At 33.4% G+C, this 19752-nt stretch overlaps 4 protein-coding genes across 8 annotated transcripts; 3 read left to right on the top strand and 1 right to left on the bottom strand.

Moving 5' to 3' along the window:
* On the bottom strand, positions 1–4865 carry LOC114412703 (phosphatidate cytidylyltransferase, mitochondrial-like). 4 transcript variants are annotated; one of them, XM_028376703.1, is made up of 11 exons: positions 4771–4865; positions 4555–4620; positions 4357–4413; positions 4176–4238; positions 3999–4067; positions 3706–3798; positions 2811–2915; positions 2659–2736; positions 2025–2153; positions 774–867; positions 1–515 (listed from the first exon to the last, which is right to left on the bottom strand). In XM_028376703.1, exons 3-11 carry the CDS (start codon positions 4405–4407, stop codon positions 325–327), a joined length of 873 nt encoding a protein of 290 aa, XP_028232504.1. In that variant the 5' UTR covers positions 4408–4413; positions 4555–4620; positions 4771–4865; the 3' UTR covers positions 1–324. The 4 variants fall into 4 exon arrangements, with proteins under 4 accessions (XP_028232504.1, XP_028232503.1, XP_028232505.1 ...); XM_028376702.1 differs by having other exon boundaries at positions 4691–4813; XM_028376704.1 differs by lacking the exon at positions 4771–4865 and having other exon boundaries at positions 3706–3811; positions 4555–4697.
* Positions 4866–4942: 77 nt separating this feature from the next.
* LOC114412704 lies at positions 4943–6070 on the top strand. Of its 2 annotated transcripts, none has more exons than XM_028376707.1 (4): positions 4943–5074; positions 5230–5418; positions 5520–5583; positions 5747–6070. In XM_028376707.1, coding segments are annotated over exons 1-4 (270 nt in total). In that variant the 5' UTR covers positions 4943–5072; the 3' UTR covers positions 5762–6070. The 2 variants fall into 2 exon arrangements, with proteins under 2 accessions (XP_028232508.1, XP_028232507.1); XM_028376706.1 differs by having other exon boundaries at positions 5734–6070.
* Positions 6071–9468: 3398 nt separating this feature from the next.
* Positions 9469–10674, top strand: LOC114412701. Its single transcript, XM_028376700.1, has 3 exons — positions 9469–9611; positions 9937–10120; positions 10226–10674. Exons 2-3 carry the CDS (start codon positions 9950–9952, stop codon positions 10295–10297), a joined length of 243 nt encoding a protein of 80 aa, XP_028232501.1. The 5' UTR covers positions 9469–9611; positions 9937–9949; the 3' UTR covers positions 10298–10674.
* Positions 10675–17718: 7044 nt separating this feature from the next.
* On the top strand, positions 17719–19578 carry LOC114411532 (protein UNUSUAL FLORAL ORGANS-like). The gene has a single exon (XM_028375181.1). The coding sequence runs from the start codon at positions 18141–18143 to the stop codon at positions 19431–19433; it is 1293 nt and encodes a 430-aa protein (XP_028230982.1). The 5' UTR covers positions 17719–18140; the 3' UTR covers positions 19434–19578.
* Positions 19579–19752: the final 174 nt, after the last annotated feature.

Genomic DNA, 19752 nt, shown 5'->3' with positions numbered 1-19752 from the left:
GAAGAAACAAATATGAGTCTACAGAATTCAAACTTGGTTTTCCAAAAATTCCCTTTGCCCAACAAAGCACAGCTAAATTTAACTGCAAAATGTATTGACAAATCAAAACACCATGCCTATACTTGTTGGCAAGTATCTCTGGTCACAAGAGAATAATGATAAGGCGCCAGCAAATCCAGTTACTAAACCCTTTTGATTGAGAAAGTGGTGGAGTATTAAGGGAAAGGGAAGAAATGAAAACAGAAAAATGGTTACTAGTCTATCTGTAAACTTCCCAAGGTCAGCAAGAAAACTTCATGTCTATGATTGTCAATACGGCAAAAATCATCTCCATGATCTCCAGGCTTTGCTAACTTTCTTAGAAAGATACCTGGTAGCATTTACCCCACCAACAGCCAGAAGGCCAGATATGGCCTGCCTTGCACTTGAAACCATTACTCTTTGCCTCAGAATTCTCTGCAAGCAATTTGCAGCCACTTCTCTTGCACTGACTTTAGTATCATGTATGACTCTACCTGAAATCACAATAGCCCATTTTTTCACAATTTGACACACATCATGCTATTCAGAGGTACAACCTCACCACCATGAACTACCATCTAAAGATTCAAATATCTAAGAAAATCAATCAATTCCAGTTCACTGATAATGTCACCATTTTTATACCTCTATACTTCTGAGAACAAGAGAATTCATTTTGGACCTCAACAATATTAGCCGTTAAGAAATAAAGAAATAATTCAGAAACAAGTCTAACAATATCATAAGCATACCAGTTTCCGTTAATTCTCCGTTCTTGCTTATCTGGCTTCTGATTGATGGAGGAAGAGCAGAAACTAGAGCACAAGCAACTGATAAGTCACAATCCTGTTTTAGAAGAGTAAGGAAGTTTCTTTACTTGTTATGTAGACTCCAAAGATGCATTTATATACAACTTGCCTGCTTTTGCTAGGTATTTGACTCTAACAAATTTTCTATGTACTAAACATTGGAAAGAAGCTTTTCCATGGAGTTAATACATGACAGTGCCATACATTATCAATAAGTGTGATGAAAATATATACATATATATATATATATATATGTGTGTGTGTGTGTGTGTGTGTGTGTGTGTGTGTGTGTGTGTGTATAAAGTACTCCCCCTCCATCCCATTTCTTTAGTTGTTTAAGGTTAATGCACATAGATAAAGAAATATTTAATGGAAGTAAAATATTGTTATATTTGAACTAAAATGTCCTTATTTAATACCTTGATCTTTGATGCTTGCACCACTAATAGTAGGTATTAAATGAGGGTATATTTGAGGGAAAAAACATTAAATTAACTTTGAAACTCTAAAACAACAATTATTTTGGGAAAAAAATAGAAGCCTAAAACAACTAAAGAAATGGGATGGAGGGAGTTTCTAGAACAGCAAGAAAAGCTATGATGTATCCCACAAGATATACAACATCAAGAATGTCATGAACAATTAAATAACAACCAAAGGTGAAAATTAGAATATCTAGAAGATGAAAAGCACAGAATAGCAGCAAAACATTGCTTATATTTCTCCATCTTAACAGAAACTAAAGAAAGAAAAGAAAAAAAGAAAAATCTCCTCCTCATGACAACATCAAGTGGCACCAAATAACAGGATGGACATAAATAGAAGGAATCACAAGTTCATGCATTACATCTCATAGGATACAGTTCTTTTTTCTTTTTCTTTTTCGGGTAAAAAAAAATTGAGGGACTACAAGTTTGTTTGCAATATTTCAATTTTCAAGAGGTAATACTTCAGCATAGAGTTCAAGGCACAACAAAGCTAAATTCTTTCAAATGCATGATAAAACAAGTAATCAACGAGAGAACTACTACTTAATATATTTCCAATTTACAATGAATGAACCAAATAAATGCGTAATCAATTTTTTTTAATGTTGTCAATCATTTTTTAGTTCATCATCCTAAATTGGAAATATGTTGGTAAAGATATCATAAATTGTAATGCTCCCAAAAATCAATACCAAATAATAAAGACCTGAGTGGCATGTATTTGATTATTGGCAGTTGATGAAAGTCTCAATAACTTCTTAGCCTCATATTCTTCAAGAAATGGCTTATACATTGAGTGGAATAGATCAAACTGCCCAGTAACAATCTTTTTCACCTGGACAGATTGTGAAAAAAAGGAACCTCAGTAAAAACATAAGGCAATAGGACACATATATGATCAATCAGGCTTCCTTCCCAAAGAATATGCCACAAACACAAACAATTTTCCAACAGGTGTCTGCCCTTCCCTAAGAGAACAAAAGGAATACAAGGAAGAAAGGAATATATGCAGAAAATATTCTAATCATATTAAGTGAAAATTCAACCTGACTATCAAGGATGGGAAGGTTCATATCAGTGAAATGACAAATATCCAATGTTTCACATCTTCACTATAAGAAACATGAAAAAAAAAACTATAAAGAGATATTTCATAATTCAGAAAGGCAGCAATGTCTAAAGCATGAGCCAGAATTTGTGACCAAACTGACATATAATCTCTGAAGACACGTGGTCCTCACATGGGAATCAAGTAAACACGGAGAATTTATATGTATCAGAATTTAAAAGAAATTAACATTTCCATACCACATCCCTCTTAAGTAGCAACAAAGGAATACCTTGTTTTTATCCTCAGCAAATAACATGCGTATATCACCTGTGTATGAGAGACTACATACTTTGGCATATAGATCTTCCTGCAAGGGTGTGGTTGAATCATTTCAGTTGTTCCAACTCTCAAAGTAAACAATTTAGTAAGAAAGAAGCATACCTCTGTGAATTCTGATGGAAGCAGGAGAAGAGCAGCTGACACTGCAGCTCTCAAGTTAACAGAATTGGTGCTGTTGACATCTAAATTATCGACAACAATATGAACCTAAACGAAACACATCCAAAAACATAGGGAAAAGAAATAGGCCTCAATTATGGATTCAAATTATCAGGAAAATTGATGACAGGCAAACTAAGTAGATATGTGACACTAGCCCTGGAGAAGTGTTTCATGAACTATCGTATACTTTGGTATGTTGTATGCATACAAGTATGCAGTACAGGACTTTTCTTGATATGAGGTACAGGGGATAGATTTACATGGCTATTTAGGAGCAAAATTAACCAACAACCGGATTACCACATATAAACTTCCAATAATTGAATAGGCTCCTTTGCTTTTTTTAAAACACTAGTCATGGTCCATAATTTCTTTTATTAGTACTATTTTTCCTATCAGAATGATGCTGAGATTCTGAGAACTAGGGGTTTATTTTTTCAACCTTCTCTCTCTTTCCTCCAACACAGCCACCTCCCCCTCCATCCCCTTCTTTGTAATTGCAATGCCTTTCTGTTTTCCTTTTTTCTTTTTTCTGTCATCCTCTATATGTTACTAGTGTTCCTCTGCATATCTACCTTCACTGCTAGTTCATGACGGCAGTCTGTGAATAAGAGGTGAATCACAAAGCTTAAAAGTACTTACTAAATAAACGGTCCTAGTTGAACACGAGAAAATATAAATTAGCAAAGATGCCAAAAATAAAATATCTAATTCTTTTATTCAGAGATTATTTGATGATATTGATATGTGAAAATTAAGAATCTAGCTTAGAGCTCCCGAAACATCAAGAATCAAATGATTCTAGACATGAAGAGGGAAAAAGAGGGCAACATACTGGTTTCTGTAACCGGCCACACAAGTAGAATTTCTCCCAATACTGTACATCTTGAAGTAAGTCATGCATTTGTACAACCCCATACTTGAACAGCTGCATAAATTTGCTTATAGAGACGAGGAACCATGAAAAATGTAATCTTGATTTAACAAATCAGCAACAAAACATGTTATGGAAACTAAAAAATATCCCACCATTCTAAATAAAATGTTCTGGAAGGTGAGTTTGCTAAAACTAAATTAAGGGTCTTATTCACACACCACACCACCGAGTGAGTTATAAGCTATCAATACCTTTCCATTCCAAGTAACAAAAGGGTTGAAATGCACTCCCACACCAATTCTATCAGCAACTCCAGTAATCTTACATGTCACATCAAGATATGGTATGAGATATGATCATCATCTAATAAAACGCAAGCTAAACATGAGAGACCAAAAACAAAAGGAAAAGAAAAATTGGGCAAGTACCAGGCTCTCGCCACCAAGGTGCACCATCCATGACGCATAGTGATGCTTGTTCAATTTCAGATTCTTGATTGAAGCCAGCAATAAGAATAGAATGAAAAACAAAAATAATCAGTAGGGGGCGGTCAAATAATACTATGCAACTTATAACACAAATACACAAAGCACCATCACATATTAGTACCTCAGAATGCCACTGCTTTGGATCAGACACGCCAAGAATATAATCTGTCATGGTTGTCTAGAAACCCAAAAACACAGAACAGAGAACAAATATTAAAACAACAACTAAAGGGTGAATGGAAGAAAAAAAAAAAGAGACCCTGAATGGAGAAGAGGAACAGCAAAAAAAATTAATTATGGGTACGAAACAAAGGAAGACCTTGTCGTGGTTGGATGGATGAAGAGATGATCCATAGACGCATGCAAATTCAACAGGGGGAAGAACCTGAAGAAAACTTCGAAATGTTGCATTATCCATTATGACTATTGCTTGAAATCAGCAAGTGAATTTTTACATTGGGCATTGAGGTTCACAGTGTTGTCATCAAAACTTTAGTATTAGTAGCTTCAAAAGGAGGAAAGAGTAGAAACTCACGGGGGAGTTTCATCGAACAGTTTAAGTGCGTGGAGTCAGAAACAGAGCATTTGAGTAAACTAGTAAGAAAAACGGGTTACGCATGGCCCAAAGGTCAATCTGGCCCGATCTGTTTAACTCGTCTCTCCATGTTCTTTTCTCAAGCTTTCAACCCCTCTCCTGTGCTAGTTATATTTTTTTAAGGTTGACCCTTATATCATTAACTTCGCTAACCTTCTCTCTTACATGCCAAATAGAAGACACGTTAGCAACGACCACCTTTGTTTTATGAATCCATGTGGCAATGACATGTGTATAATGACATGTAAGTTTTTATTCTTATTTTTTTCAATAAAATCCCTAACGTGAATGGGAAAAGGAACTAGTTACGGGTTTGTTTCTTCTTAGCTTTGAAATTGGTGGGGTAACTCAAGGAGTGCAAAAATCATCTTCTCTATTTGTTGGGTTGTGTTTGTGTAGGCAATGGTTGAGGCATGGCATCTTCATCTTGTGTGGTCGCCAATCTGATGCGTCGAGATCTTCTGCAACAATGAATCCTTTTCCTTTAGCATATGGAAGAAGTGTTTGTGTGAATAGAGAGTTTTCGTGCAAACTTCCAATAGCGAAGATAATCGTGGAAGTAGTTTCTGGAGATGCCCCAATTGGAATGTATGATTTTGGTATTTTTATTAAAATACGTGAGTTTTTATTTTGGTAAAGTAGGATTGAATTGTATATGCCTTTGTTGTCTTTTTTTTTTTTTTTTGCAGAATCCAAACTCCTGCACCTTTTGAGTGCATAGACGAAGACTCTTCTACCAATGAAGCAAAAATTGTATTATTTTTCTCCGTTTTCATTTTTTTGCTCTCTTTTAGCTTTTGCATATCTTCTTGAACCACTGAAAGGTCCATGACATGGTATTGTGTTATATTGTTTTTTTTGTCTTTTGTTTGTCTCTCTCTAATTGGATATCATTTCATATAGGTAATGGGACCAGAGGAGTACTATATGAAGCATCATGGTGAGAATTCATGAAGGCTTTGCTCAAACAATGCCAGACAAATTTGATCAACATATCTTGAACACAATCTAAGCAATTCTATTATGAGAGCATAATGCTTTATGTTTGTCTCTATATTGAAGAAAGTGGGATGTGACCATGTAGAGTTGGGAAAGACAATTTTTTTTTGTCCAACGGAATAATATTTAGTATTGTTGTTGTACTGAAGTTGCTTTTTCCAAGTATTAATTGATGTTATAATTATGTAACTTGGTTTTAAGTTTTTAGTTTGTTTTGGTTCCTTCTCACAAAACTTAAGGATTCTTGTGTTGTAGCCTTGTAGGAGGTTTGGTTTCTTTTGCTTCCTTCTCACAAAACAAGAAGAAACATATCGTATTTTATGGTACTCATATTAGTGACTTCAACTAGTAGTATTATTTATTAATCATTTTCACTCAGAAAACTACTCTCGTCCAAATTTGTTGCTCATGTTTGGTATATGTTTGTATTATTGTCTCAATATAAAAGATATGGATATAGTAAAACATTAAATAAGATTTTATTCCACTTATAGAAAATTTTAATGCAGCAAGTGATTTATTGTGAAAGGAAGGTATTTTTAATAATGAACATGATAATCATGAAAACAAAAGAATTGCAAGGATTGGCCATATAGAGGTGATATATACAACATTATGTTGCATAAAGGAAGATACCAGAAAATTAGATTTGACGGTAGCCAATATTGCAACCCATACATACCAAATTGTACATAAAAAATAATATCATAAATTTATATTTAAAGTATTTTTTTAGCAGCAAATCAAAACCAAACTAGTTCATGAGAAACGAAAACTAACTAAGTATAGAAATTGATGGGCATGACCTTCCTTTTTTATTGTAATATAATAACAACAATTAAATAAAGTGGTCATCGAAAATCATAAACTAACATAACTAAGTGGCCATTCACTAAACATTATCCCAATGACAAAAAAAAAACATAATCTGCTAAACCCATAATCTTAGCTAAGAGGACTTGTAGATTGTTAGACCAAGCTAAAACTAGTCATCCCAACAAACTAGGCATTTAACAAAAATGAAGATGAAAGTTTTTCATCAAGTTAACACTTAACAATAGTGTGATGTGGAGGATAAAATCCAAGCATTCATAAAAAACATTAAGAACTTGTTGATCATTGATCACTAGGGACTAGACACTTAAGTAATAAGACTCTGCTCATCACTATCTTGAGATGTGAAACAAACATACTACTAATGGCCCCACTTTACACTGATAATCTAGATCAAGCACAAGTGTAGCACAACTAACACAAGTTGAACATAAAAACATTCTTAATAAAGAAAAGAAAGGGAATGCTTTGGGCACATCATGTGACATCATTAAGACAATGAAAATAAAATTATGCATTATAGTAATCATGGATCATATATAAATTGTTAACCATGTATAAAACAATCTTAACCATCATGGTTAACATATTTAACCCAGTGACTATACTAGTCTACAAAATAATATCATGACATCAATAACCATTCGCAATAAGAGAATTAACCAAGATATGGACTTTAAATGTATTAGCCCTATATACTATCGTTAACCACTTGAATCAATACAATTAACAACTCTCAAATATTGAGAAACATTAAGCATTACACCCATAACCTTCAAATTAACGATACATGGCACATGTATGACTTAAAAACAATACAATTATATTTAAGCACTTGTTTGTCATACCAAAACAAAAATAAAACACACACAAAGTAAAATCTACAATTTCAACATGCATGGAATGAACCTAAACTATTTTTGGATTCTACAAAATAATAATTCTCAAATCCTAACTCAAGCATGGAAAAGACATTGATTGGGCTAAACTTTTGGATTCCTTCTCAATACAATATTATTTGTTAGTTGGTTAACACTATTGGTGAAAATGGTTAACTTTTTTGACAAATTGGTTAATAGGTTTATCTGATATGCAACCTAATACCATTTGAAAGAACAAACCTTATAAGAATTAAAGGGAACAAACCACAATGGTTAAGGTTCTCGTATTTTTTGTAATATAACAATTGCATAAAGAAATGATGAAAACTCATGGTAGAGTAGTGATGCAATCTTATCCTCCAAGGGCATTGGATAAAAAAACTCTAAGAAGATCGGGCCAGAGATGCAAGAGAAGACCTTAGGGTTCTCATGAGCCTTATGGTAGATTTTGGGCCCATGGGCTAAGTATGAGTCCACTTATCTTTGTACATATTAGATTAGAATTTCATTATTTTTGGGCTTTATATTTAGGGTTCCATAATGTAGGTAGGGTATCCTAGAAATGTAGGATTTTTCAGTCTTTGTATTTTAAGGCACCTAGACTAGTTTTTGTATTAGTGGTAGTTTTGTAATTTCACATGCATTAAGTGAATATTTGATGTGTGTGTTGGGAAATAAATTTAATTGAATTGGGAGAAGCCCAATCCAATTAAATTTTAGAGGGGGAGATGAGCATTTGCTTGTTACATCCTATTGCCACATCATATAGTCACACTTTGTGCATGTCCTTCATGCTTTACATGCCTCATGACACCTAAGCACACTTAGTGGAAAATCTTGGACTTAATATTCGATTAGTGGGTTGAACCATAACTAAAATTCACTAATCATAATTAGTGAAATTTTAGCTCCAAAATTCGACTCCACAAATTCAATTTCAAATTCAAGTGAAATTTGAATAGAAATTCAAATTTTCCTCCAATTTTGTGTGACACTTAGGTTATAAATAGAGGTCACGTGTGTGTATTTTTCAACTTTGATCATTTGAGAATTACACTTCAAAGTTCAGACCTCATTTGAGACATAAAATTTCGTGCTCCTTTCCTCCATCTCCCTCCACTCATCTTCTCCTACCTTCAAGCTCTTATCCATGACTTCCTATGGTGGTGAGCTTCTTCTTGACTCACCTTCTTCTTGAAGTGGTGTCTCTAATCATCTTTCTTCCATCTTCATTTCACTGTCATTGATCTTCAAGAAGCAAAAGACTCTGTTGATGAAGAAGATCTTCATTCCACCTTTGTCCACATAAAACTCAAAATCCCCCAAAACATCCAAATCCAAATTACACACACAAAATTTGACATCGTCGAACATGAAATTGGGGCTTCTATGCCACACCTAAACAATGATTATTTACTATGTCTCTCCTTGACGCACCCAAAATCAATATATACAACTGCCCACCGAACAAAAAGTAGTCATTTCTTCCCAACCAACAGAATATAAAAATGTCGTAAAAGTAGACATGCAACAAAATTATAAGCCATTTGTAGATTGGAGTTCTGGGAAATTGAGCAATTAATGCATTACTATAAAAGGAAGACCAGATTGAAAGGAAGAGGAAGAGGATAAGCATAAATGCATAATGTAACAAATTGAGGTCTAAAGCACGCAAGATCCAGGTCTCAAGGTACTCTCAACTCTTGATGAAGATGGAGAATATGATGCTGTAAAGTTAGGAATTTTGGTGATGGGATTAGAAAATGGCAAGGGTCTCTGCTTTCCAAAAAAAGAGATGAGAGTGTATTTTAAAGGGTAAATTAGGAAAACAAATGAGAAGGGGAGTGCTCAAGTAAAATAAGGAAATGAAAATATCAATTGCCTTTTTTTCCATAGGCTTCTAACAACCTAGGCCCATAAAAACCAAGCCCCAAAACAAACCTTTCTGTAGCCCTAACACTGCGAATCGAAGAAAACACTCTTCGGTGGCATCACTGCTTCGTCTTCAACCACCGCGACCAGAGCTCTTCTCCGCCGCGTCCGGACCTATTCTCCACCACGTTCAAGGTTATCTCCGAGTCTCAGTTTGTGTCATTTCACTTGCTAATATGATTGATGAAGGAAAAAATTGAAGAAATGAGGGAGTGATTATGATGATTTCAATTTGGATTATCAATCCATTTTAGAGTGTTCATGTCTTGTTTTGTTTTGGTGATCTGATCACATGAGCAACTGCATTAGACTGTTGTTAGTGTTGACTGTTTATTTATAATTTTCTCATGATTTATAAAAGTATATAAAAAATTTCAATTATGGCATGTTCATTTTTCTGTGTAAATTAAAAAATAAAAAATTGACATTTTTTTTTCCTGGATGGATCATGGATGTGAAGTTGTTGAAGGATAATGGGTCGGAAAGCTGGTACGCTTTTCATCAACCCCAAGAGATTTGGTAATCTTCAAAAACCTTGCATGAAGGAAATGGCATTGTTTCTCAGTTGTATGGCTGCAAACCATAGCGATACCGACGCTTGTGCTCGCCAGAAGGAGCTATTAAATGTCTGTATTGATGCTCAGGTAATAATATAGATTTAGTTTAATCAAAACTGCTTTTAGTTGCTTTTGAGTTGAGAATTTAAGTAGTACAAGAAAAAAAAAACATTTCAATTTTGTTTTGTTCAGAGTAAAAAGAACAGAAAGTCTTGGGGGAGTATCAATTATCAACTGCAGAGGCTTAACCGAGGAAGGAAGTAGTTCAAGATTTTCATAATGTTATTGCTTTTACAATTCAAGACCGATATTTAGGAAGCTTAGCCTGTTATGCACTGCTTTGGATGTCAGCCTAAAATGACCATACAGTAACTTGTATTCTCCCTTGAAGTATCTTGAATTCTTGATGATGAAGTTTCTATTTTTTGTTTGTTTAAATCATTTGATTAAGTTGAAAGAGATGGTGGAATAATGTTGAAGAATACCTAGGTAATTTCTTTTTTGTATCAACTAAAGCTTTAACATGCTACATATCATTTATGACACCATCACACTCTGTGATATTGGTTGCCCTTCACACTCTGTATGATAAAATTCTTTTATAATTGATGAAAATGATAGTAGTTGATCATCTGATGCTTTACTTTATGTGGTTTTGGAAGATTGGCGACACATTCTCTCACAATTGATGAAAGTAAAGTGGTGGACTATGTTGCATTTTTTTGTTCAGTGGTGGTGGGGGGTTGGTATTTGTTTTAGAGGATGATTTGTGTGAACCACCGAATGAGCTTCCTATTCAAAGTTTCTAAGTTCTGCTCAAGCTTCAAGTTACTGTTGTGTTTATTTAAGTCTTCCTCGATTATTTGTCTACACCATGTTGTGCTTCATGGATTGATTTTACCGAGTTGAATATATATATAGAGAGTATAGAGATAGTGTAAAACATCTTTACAGAAAATTTTAATAAGAAAAATCATCACATGTGAACATGATGATATGGTAAAGAAGTCAAATCTTAAATGATCTGTGCAAAAGATATTTTTCTTGAGAATATATATAAATCAAACTCTTTTACTTTCAGTCCAGCTCCACTTAGATTGTGATGTCAAATACTCACTTGTAATGTTGATGGAGACGCAAATCTTGTTATTTTCAGCTCAACTTCACGCAATTATTGTTGAAACTTGTTGTTATGGGCTTCCTCACTGACAATCACCATCGTAAATGACACCAGCAAAAGTATGCCATAAATTCCCCTATGTAAAGTACATGCACCACAATACCAGACTACTTCTCCCTTATACCGTGAACCGAGGAACTGCATAGCTCAAACAGCCACACAGATTTCTCAAAAAACACCACGAGCACCACAAGTAAACTAGTGGATCCGCTAGCCAGTTCAAACTCTGATACTTAAATTTTAAACTGGTCATCTGGTTGAAGGTGTCTGGGAAAAAATTTATTTGTTATATTCTTTTTTTTCCCTTCTAAGTACTTGTTAAAAAGTTTATTTAATCAGAATCAAGTTCTTATCATCTTATGTGTTTTCATGCCCTTTGAGCCCCCAAAAAATAAACAAATTGTTTTCTTAAGAATACATACAAGGCCTGTTAAAGTTTTTTTTTTTAATAAAAACAAATTTTCTTAATAAACAATTTCAATTTCATTTTTTAAAAGTATTTTTTTAAGAATATTTTTTTTAAAAAAAATAAACAAACCGACCCAAAATTATGTCTTATGAAGACAGAATTTGTAACTTGTTATCTTCTTGCCTAGCATATTTGTCACTTGCTATGCTCGGATGATTCATTTATATCAATGTGAGATTCCTTACTTCTCTTGTGTTAGAATCCTCTTGTTATTGAGCTCCCTTACTCTTCGGTGTAAAAAGACAAAATGTAAGAATGGTGTCGCCCAATTATCGCGCAAGAGAGGACTAGATCATTTTTGTTTGTATAGGTCAGTTTATGTTATCTTTTTTTATTTTATTTTATCAATGAGTTTATGTTATCTTTGAAATTGAAGAGCTGTTTCATTCTTAATTTCTTGGTAGGTATTGTATGTTTCATGAAATGATCATTAAGTCTTAATTAACATCCGTAAGTAACAAACACTATAAGTATTTTCTAAGATTACAATGTTCTCTTTTTCCTCCGGAGAAATAACAGCAGACAACTGGTATATGCCTTGTGGAATGGATTCAATTTCTCACTTTCCAGCCTCTGACTCTAAAACTGAAACTTCAATTGCAGCTCTATAATTGAAAATGGGGGTGATAACTGATGAAGTGTCCATGGGCTTCATTCATTTCAATTTTTTACCCTTCCCAGCTTTACATTACAAGCTTATATTTTTAGTGAAAAATATTATAGTCTTATTTCTCTCTCTCAAAATTTAAGGAAAAACAAAATACAAATGCATCTATATCACTGGATCGTTAAAAAATTATAAATTAGTTATAAATCTAATTATTTGTTCTGTTGTTTTAAGTCGGCAGAAAGCTTAGATATCTTCATAAGTTTCAATGTCTACCTAATGAAATAATAACCATAATATGTTTCATCCATAACAAAGGTCCAAAATAAAAATGCTCGAATAAATTGGAGCCTAATTAACTTTAATATTTGTTCATATATATAATTCACTAGGGTCGGCCTAATAATGCGGATTGAAATTATATATATGCATAAGGTTACACATTCTAACTTTTAGTGTGATTATTGTATACCAAATAAAACTTTAATATTGCTCAGGGAAGAAATAAGTTCAACATAAACATCTCACTATATTAGCCTGATTTGTTCCAGTGGGATCCTCCATGCAAATGCAAGTGGAGTTAAAACACAATAATGTCATAGCTTGCTAGGTTTATTCGGTCATCAAGGTAGAGTGGGCTTATGGAGAAACACTTGAGAACCACTTTTCACTTTTGTCAGTTCAATGGTTCCTATGTAGCACTCGTGCCGTGTTAGTAAACTAGGTTTGGAACTCTCAGCTGGCAGTTCATCCAGAGTCCAAACTTTTATTGCACTGTACTCAATCATAGAAGGCTTCTTAGTTCCATTTGGTTTTATACTTTATTTAGAATAAAAGTGAAATAGATCGAGAGATAAGAAATAAAATGAAAAAAAAAATAATGAAATGAGGGGAAAAAATAGAGTAAAAAGGACACGTTATTTTGATAGATAAAAATAAGAAAAAGGCAGTCCGAAAAGTTTCTTTCTTTGTACTTTTATTTCATTTTTCTTTCCTCTCTATTTATACTTTTATTTCATTTTTCTTTCCTCTCTATTTACACTCAAACAAACATGTTTGAAACTGGATCTTTATTTTAAAAAATTGTCATTTGCTAACGTACAAAATTGTTAATGTCAAGACTGCTTCCGTTGATACAAATTTTGTCTAATAAAAATTAAATATATCAATAACTTTTTTAATTAATGTAAAATAATGTGTGCTTTGTTTTTCTTATGTTCGAGAGTACGTGGAGGGAGTATACTACAAGTGGCGATCTAATATTAAACTGTTAGTAAATAATAACTACTGACAATTTTTTTTTATAGTGGAGTATCATGCACCTAGCCAAGCATGTACAATGAACATAATCTTATAATGGTAGAGCACCATCACCATGCAAGCTTTGATGCTTCAAGAACGTCCAAATAATGCACCAGCTAATTATGCTAGTCGGCTCTTTCTAGTTTTGGTTTTTCAGTTGCTAGCTACCCCAACACTAGAGTAGACTTTAGCACCTAAATCTCCAAACATATATAACTACATTAATTGGTTTGACTATTTTGACTTATATGGTCATCCTTTTTTTTTATTATATTTATAGTGTAATACTAATTAATGGTACTTCTTTACTTTCATCTCGTTGATCATGTGAGTGCTACTCGGTGTTTTGTATGCTCTTCTTGAATTTCCTGATAAGCATTTATTTCTTGAGGAATAGTTTGGAATTATAAAATGTCTAGATATCACTGCTGATTCGAAATTAATCTCATGAATGTGTGGTAGCAGAAGATGTGAAAAGATCCCATCGAAGTACTTGAATTTGATATCTCTATGCACAGAATCGATGCTTTCAGAAATCATCTTTGGATCTTTTTATAAAATTTTGTTTGCGCTCTCTTATTTTCCACTACTTCAAGTTGATGTTTGCGTCGATTGTGCAAGGGAAAATTCCAAACAGCCACGGGCCAGCAAGGGCTTGTGGACTTGTGGTCAGTGTCAAAACTGCTACACACATCAATAGTGACATAACCCCAGCATGAGATTTGGCACTTTATAACATTATACAATAACAATTAACTAACATCAATTTATAATGAGGAAAATGAACATGACAGCAAATTAATCATGGGCATCAAATTAAACCGCTTTCATACTATAATTTTAAATTGACATTAAATAATTCAAATAGTCATACACGTAGCAAGGAAATTTAACATGCATGGTTATAATGCTTTATATAATCATAAATTAAAAAAACAAACAAATCAAACTAGCTTAGGTTACACATTATGGATGTATGAAAATGGAAGGTGGCCGGTTGCATTGTTTGACTTTGTTTAAAATGAAAAGAAAAAAAAAGGGGGTTGAGTTGATATACAGGGATTGCTTGGGAGTGAACATAATATGCTAAAAATGTTTAATTAGCCTTTTCTAAAAATAGAGGTTTCTTGAAGGAACACAAACATTTCCAAACCTGAGCAAGAGCACTTTTTCCATAAATTGAATGGTGAGATGGACAAATGATAATGGGAGGGGATTGACACGAACAAGACAGCGTGACAGAAGAGGGGGGGAAGGGAGGGGGGCTTTTCTGACTGAGATTTGCTTCCCTTAACAAAACCAAACAAAAGCCAATAGGCTAAGAGAAAGGGAATATTAAGACTCATAGAAAGAAGAAAGGAATAGTCAGATAGAGAGTGCAATAAACTGAATGAATGAATGAACAAACTAGCTTAGTGGTATGAGTAGTGAGTACACTTGAATGCTTGATCACTGAGCTATCTTAGCTTTACTACTGATCCTCCAAAGCAGCAGCAAAAGCTTTATTTCCTTTTGGTAGTTCACGCCTCATCTCTGTGCTGTGTAAAGAAAACCCATCAGTTTGGATGGGATTGGACGTATGCATGTATGATCTGACACTAGACTTTGTATCATTCTGATTTTATTCATAATCATTTCTGCACCAACTCATATATATCAACATATACATACATATATATATATATATATATATATATAATAGTACTATATAACGGACAAAATTTAATGCAATATGGTAATCTCTACCAAAACAAAAAATGCAAGCAATACATAGTAATACCAATTCATACACTTTTTTAAGGCAACAATTCATGCATTTGTGCTCTATACAAGTCTTCCTTATCTACACAAGTTGAATTGAAAGTTAAAAGAGAGTAGCGTTTTAATTGGTTTGAATTTATTTATTTATTTTTTAAATAAAAATATTTACTTATTGTTATTTGTGACATGATTTTAAGTATTTATTCGAAAATGGTAGAAGTATTTTTCATACAATTTAAAGAAAAAGTGATATTTTTGTAATTATTAATAAAAAATATATTTCTCAAATAAAACATAATATAAGGCTATTTTAATTTAACTGATTATCTTGGGTTGAGTTCTTAAAAATGCAACTACATTAGAATGATAGGAAAAACTTTGTCATTTATGATTGTATTGTCTAGACAAATTAAATGTTGTCAAGTTTCTACAACATTTTGCTTTCTAATTAATATTCATTTATTCAAACTTCCATTTCTATTATTAACCTCAGATTTTTATATTTTGTACTTATTTATATTTTAATCATTATAGAAAGAATTCATTCAAATATTAGTCTTTGTTTTTAACGAATAATTGACATTTAAAATATTAATTCATTAAAATGTTGATTCATAATTAACCAAAATTTCAAATAATAAAAATCAATATAAAAATCTTAAGGATTTAATAATCATTTTTTTATCAGCAGGATTTAATTATCATTATTCAAACCAAAATTAAATGTATGGAATGGAAGACATACCTTTGAATTTGATTTATTTTTCTAAAATCTGTTGCCAATAATTTATTTACAGTATAGAAATACTTTATTTTCAAAGAAAATTATAATTTCATTTTTTTAAAGTTATTCAATATAAATTCTCTAAATAATTATAAATTTAATTTTCCATACTGTTGTTTTTTTTAAAACTCAAACAAATACCCTAAAAACTTTAATAATAATTTTCATGAAAGAAAATTAAAACAAACTGACTCGTGACTTTTTTCCATAAATATATTATCATGTAATGAATTTTCTTCTAATTAAGATTTTCATGCACCTTTTTCATGCTGGAGTTGTCATCTACATACATATGGACTGTACTTCTCATTGATGGCTTTATTTTGTCCCTTTGTGGGATTAACCTGCGTTTGAACATGAGATACTAGAAAAAGAAAAAAGAAATACCGCTACTCATCAGATTTATCTGTTCAGAGAAATAGGTTTTGGATTTGGATGAATATTGAATAATCAGTTTTCTTATGCCCCCATGTGTTTGTACTAGCAGGGAGTTGCGCTTTCATCAATTGCATCTGTCTCACTTTTCTGCAACTATGTCCTTCCAACCTCGGCCTTGACAAAACAACACTGAAATGATAGATGCATTCATCAGAATCACTTGCCTTTTCTTTCTCTTTCTTTCTCACCCACCAAAAGATGCCAAGAGAGAGATATATATGAACTCATTAATTAATAAATTATCTTTTATTTGAATGAAATTGATAGTGTTTGATTTAAGAAAAATGTTTATTAGAACATCTTTGAATTGTATACAACGTGAGAGAAGAAAAGAGATGAAAAATAACTTATTGATTTAATTGATGATTTAATTTGATAAGAAGAGAAATATAAAGAAAGAAGAATTGTTGATAGAGTATTTAAAACTTTTGATAATCAAAATATAAATACTCTTGATTTAATAACACTTGGTTCCATTTGAGATATGGAAATTTTAAAAATGGATATAAATCTTACATATCTATATTCTATTTTAATTTAAATATTTCAGTTATTTTCATCTTAATTTACTTTTATATCTTTCTCATTCCTTTAGATCAAACAACTAAATAAGATTTGGAATTCAAATAATAAAAATACCTACGAATACTCACAATGTTATCTAAAACCTAATAAGAAAGAGAAAAGAATATATATATATATATATATATATATATATATATATATATATATATATATATATATATATATATATATATGACAAGGAATATAATGTAATGAGAATAAAGATTTAAAAAAAGATAGATATTAGTAAAATATTTAAAATAATAAAATTTCATGTACTATTATTGTTAAATATTACAAATGAAAAAAAATATAATTAAAAAAATCTTATTAAAAATAATTAGTTATATTTTTTTATAAAAATATAATTATGAACAATTAGTTAATATTTTAAACTTATAAAAACTGATAAATATACTTCAAACTTATGAAATGGTGACTAAAGAAAATTCAATTAATAAATTAAGCATTTAATAAGGCCAAAGCCATTTCGATCCTATATATACACTTGTCCCCACTCACCACCAATGCCACAACACAACCCCCAATACTTTATTTCTTTCTTCACATGAGAGCCACCACCAACTTCCAAAATCTCACGTCCTTTGTTCCATTTCTGGTTGTGTTGCATCACACTTCTTCACTTCCAAAACCGTCTTCCCTTCTCTCCATTCTCCAACACCTCCCCCCACTGAAAATGAGGAACAGAAATTAACAACAATAACCATCTCAGGTGATTGCTATAAGCTACACTACTGCTTTCCCCTCTTAGGTCCTTCCCTAAAAACATTTTCACAACCATTTCCCACATTCTTTCTAAGGAAAAATTAACACAGCAAAAGAAGAAACCATGCATAACCTTTCCTTTAACATTAAAGGCAAGCCTAGCTAGTATATCATATGCTACACTACACTCCTCAACATTTAGCATTTCCTCCAGTTTTCACTTTGTACCTAGTTTCCACTTAAACTAAGCAAAAACACAAATAACCTTACATATATATGGAAGGTTTTCACCCTTCTATGTCCTCTCCTTTTTCGTACACATTCCCTATCAGTGGTGCTGGTACTAGCAATTACAGCACTTCCACTCCATGGATGAACAGCAGAATATGGAGCAAGCTCCCTCAGAGGCTTCTTGACCGTGTCATAGCCTTTCTTCCTCCACCAGCATTCTTTCGTGCACGTTGTGTTTGCAAGAGATGGTATGCACTTCTCTTCTCCAACACCTTCCTCGAATTGTACCTTCAAGTCTCACCACACCAGCACTGGTTCTTGTTCTTCAAGCACCACAAGACCCGCAAGAGCTACATCTACAAGAACAACAACAATGGAACAAGTGGTGGTTGTGGACATCACGGTGGTGCGTTTGAAGGGTACCTCTTTGACCCCTATGAGATGGCATGGTACCGCATTTCCTTTGCTTTGGTCCCTTCTGGCTTCTCTCCAGCTTCATCTTCTGCCGGTTTACTTTGCTGGGTTTCTGATGAGGCTGGTCCAAAGACCATGCTTCTGAGCAACCCTTTGATCGGTTCTCTCACTCAGCTACCTCCAACATTAAGACCTAGACTCTTCCCTTCCATTGGCTTAACCATTAGCCCCACCTGCATAGATGTCACTGTTGCTGGTGATGACATGATATCCCCTTATGCAGTGAAGAACTTGACATCTGAAAGCTTTCACATCGATGGAGGAGGTTTTTTCTCCTTGTGGGGCACCACCTCTTCTCTTCCAAGGCTCTGCAGCCTCGAATCTGGAAGAATGGTTTATGCTGAAGGAAAATTCTACTGCATGAATTGTAGCCCTTTCAGTGTTTTGGCTTATGACATCACCTCAAACACTTGGTTCAAAATACAAGCCCCAATGAGGAGGTTTCTAAGGTCTCCAAACCTAGTTGAGTGCAAGGGGAAGCTTCTTCTTGTTGCTGCTGTGGAGAAGAGCAAGCTCAACGTGCCAAAGAGTTTGAGGGTGTGGAGTTTGCAGGCGTGTGGGACAATGTGGGTGGAGTCAGAGAGAATGCCGCAGCAGCTTTATGTTCAGTTTGCTGAATTGGAAGATGGGAACGGGTTTGAATGTGTAGGGCATGGTGAGTTTATTGTCATCATGATCCGTGGAACGGACAAGGCCTTGCTGTTTGATATATGCAGGAAGAGGTGGCAGTGGATTCCACCTTGTCCTTACATTGCACATGATGGATTTGAGTTGCATGGTTTTGCATATGAGCCTAGGCTTGCCACCCCTGTCACTGGCCTCCTTGATCAATTGGCACTGCCCTTCCAGAGTTTCAATGCTTAGATTAGATGAGAAAATTAAGTTTGTCATATTTATGTGATGATTTGAGGATGGTATGGATTAATTAATGCATGTCGCACCCTAGCTAGGAGTATGAAAAGTGCAGTCCCAGTAGTGATTTGGTTTGTAGACTTTTTAGTATTTTTAATATTAATTAACGTATCACTACTACACTAGTTGATTAATTACTTAGCTGTTCTACCATTGTACCTTTTAGGTGTGGTTTGGAATCTAAGCAACTAGCTAGTTTGTAGCCTTCTATTTACAATTGTCAGCTTCCACATGCAGCGGCTATAATGTGTATTACATGTTATTTTTCCTC

This window comes from Glycine soja, chromosome 5, assembly GCF_004193775.1.
Source record: "Glycine soja cultivar W05 chromosome 5, ASM419377v2, whole genome shotgun sequence".
NCBI classification, from domain to species: Eukaryota; Viridiplantae; Streptophyta; class Magnoliopsida; order Fabales; family Fabaceae; genus Glycine; species Glycine soja.
This window is presented reverse-complemented; position numbering and strand designations above follow the sequence as displayed.